Source organism: Oncorhynchus gorbuscha, unplaced genomic scaffold (assembly GCF_021184085.1).
Source record: "Oncorhynchus gorbuscha isolate QuinsamMale2020 ecotype Even-year unplaced genomic scaffold, OgorEven_v1.0 Un_scaffold_7847, whole genome shotgun sequence".
NCBI classification, from domain to species: domain Eukaryota; kingdom Metazoa; phylum Chordata; class Actinopteri; order Salmoniformes; family Salmonidae; genus Oncorhynchus; species Oncorhynchus gorbuscha.
In genome coordinates, this window is record NW_025751149.1 from 1 (window position 1) to 2,500 (window position 2,500).

The 2,500-nt window shown below is 46.2% G+C and overlaps 1 protein-coding gene across 1 annotated transcript; it reads right to left on the minus strand.

The window, feature by feature from the left end:
- Positions 1–1,085: 1,085 nt before the first annotated feature.
- LOC124029833 (extracellular matrix organizing protein FRAS1-like) lies at positions 1,086–1,812 on the minus strand (the record flags this gene model as incomplete). Its single annotated transcript, XM_046341410.1, has 2 exons — positions 1,626–1,812; positions 1,086–1,199 (listed from the first exon to the last, which is right to left on the minus strand). Coding segments are annotated over exons 1-2 (294 nt in total), but the record flags the coding sequence as incomplete, so codon positions are not given.
- Positions 1,813–2,500: the final 688 nt, after the last annotated feature.

Consider the following 2,500-nt stretch of genomic DNA (forward strand, 5'->3'; position numbering starts at 1 on the left):
CAGTTAGTCAGTAAATCAACCAACCAACCAGTCAGTCAGTCGGTCAGTCAGTCAGTCAGTTAGTCAGTAAATCAACCAACCAACCAGTCAGTCAGTCGGTCAGTCAGTCAGTCAGTCAGTTAGTCAGTAAATCAACCAACCAGTCAGTCAGTCAGTCAGTCAGTCAGTCAGTCAGTCAGTCAGTCAGTCAGTCAGTCAGCCAGTCAGTCAGTCAGTCAGTCAGTCAGTCAGCCAGTCAGTCAGTCAGTCAGTCTGTCAAGCTTAGTAGCCAGGAAATCAAATAGAATTGAAAAACAGTGAAGACACAAACTGTATTTGTGACTCTGTCACAGACCATTAGGGGGAGGCAGCGCAACAAAAACCAAATCCAACCATTGATACGAAGGGGAAAAGTTGCAATTCTTTTGAGACCAGTCCAAACATACTCTTAAATCAAGTTAGCATATCATATTTTCTCAGCAGATTGCCCAATACCCATAATAACATGATTTCACAAGTACATTGCCTGTGTTTACCTTGTTGTCTGTGACCTCCAGAACCAGTCTGTGTTTACCTTGTTGTCTGTGACCTCCAGAACCAGTCTGTGTTTACCTTGTTGTCTGTGTCCTCCAGAACCAGTCTGTGTTTACCTTGTTGTCTGTGACCTCCAGAACCAGTCTGTGTTTACCTTGTTGTCTGTGTCCTTCAGAACCAGTCTGTGTTTACCTTGTTGTCTGTGTCCTCCAGAACCAGTCTGTGTTTACCTTGTTGTCTGTGACCTCCAGAACCAGTCTGTGTTTAGCTTGTTGTCTGTGACCTCCAGAACCAGTCTGTGTTTAGCTTGTTGTCTGTGACCTCCAGAACCAGTCTGTGTTTACCTTGTTGTCTGTGTACTCCAGAACCAGTCTGTGTTTACCTTGTTGTCTGTGTCCTCCAGAACCAGTCTGTGTTTACCTTGTTGTCTGTGACCTCCAGAACCAGTCTGTGTTTACCTTGTTGTCTGTGTACTTCAGAACCAGTCTGTGTTTACCTTGTTGTCTGTGACCTCCAGAACCAGTCTGTGTTTACCTTGTTGTCTGTGACCTCCAGAACCAGTCTGTGTTTACCTTGTTGTCTGTGTACTCCAGCCACTGCAGACCCAGGTTTATGACGATACGAGGTGTTCCATCATCAACAGGTAGAATGTCGATCTTAAACATCTGGGGTGCAGCAGTCAACACCTACACAATGACAAAGGCAGGACGAGGGGTTTATGAAATGTCAGAGAGAGAGAGAGAGAGAGAGAGAGAGAGAGAGAGAGAGAGAGAGAGAGAGAGAGAGAGAGAGAGAGAGAGAGAAAGAGAGACACAGAGAGATAGTGAGAGAGAGAGAGAGAGAGAGAGAGAGAGAGAGAGAGAGAGAGAGTGTGAGAGAGCGAGAGAGAGAGAGAGAGAGCGAGAGAGCGAGAGAGCGAGAGAGCGAGAGAGAGAGAGAGAGAGAGAGAGAGAGAGAGAGAGAGAGAGAGCGAGAGAGCGAGAGAGAGAGAGAGAGAGAGAGAGAGAGAGAGAGAGAGAGAGAGAGAGAGAGAGAGAGAGAGAGAGAGAGAGAAAGAGAGACCCACACAGAGAGAGAGACACAGAGAGAGACACACCCCCTCCTCCCCTCACCTCTTTGCCTGCCTCCTCCACCATAAAGAAGACGTTAGTCCCGTCAGCTACAGTGAAGGTGAATCTGTCCTTCAGTGAGTTGGATCCATCGTGATTGTAGCTGATTCTGTTCTGGTAGACGTCGTCCATGGTGAAGCTGTTGGTCTGACGGTAGTGCTGTCCGTTGTTGGTCCGCTCCATGGTGCCGTGACGGGGGCCTGGACTACGGTGAAGGTGATAGACTCCTCCTGGAGGGAGACATTTTTAAATCAGCTCTGTGGACTCCTCCTGGAAGAAGACATTTTTAAATCAGCTCTGTGGACTCCTCCTGGAAGAAGACATTTTTAAATCAGCTCTGTGGACTCCTCCTGGAAGAAGACATTTTTAAATCAGCTCTGTGGACTCTCCTCCTGGAAAGAAGACATTTTTAAATCAGCTCTGTGGACTCCTCCTGGAAGAAGACATTTTAAATCAGCTCTGTGGACTCCTCCCTGGAAGAAGACATTTTTAAATCAGCTCTGTGGACTCCTCCTGGAAGAAGACATTTTTAAATCAGCTCTGTGGACTCCTCCTGGAAGAAGACATTTTTAAATCAGCTCTGTGGACTCCTCCTGGAAAGACATTTTAAATCAGCTCTGGACTCCTCCTGGAAGAAGACATTTTAAATCAGCTCTGGACTCCTCCTGGAAGAAGACATTTTTAAATCAGCTCTGTGGACTCCTCCCCTGGAAGAAGACATTTTTAAATCAGCTCTGTGGACTCCTCCTGGAGGAGACATTTTTAAATCAGCTCTGTGGACTCCTCCCTGGAAGAAGACATTTTTAGCGTCAATATGTTATGATATATAATATACACTGAGTGTTTAAAACATCATGTGACCTGTGATAATGTCAAAG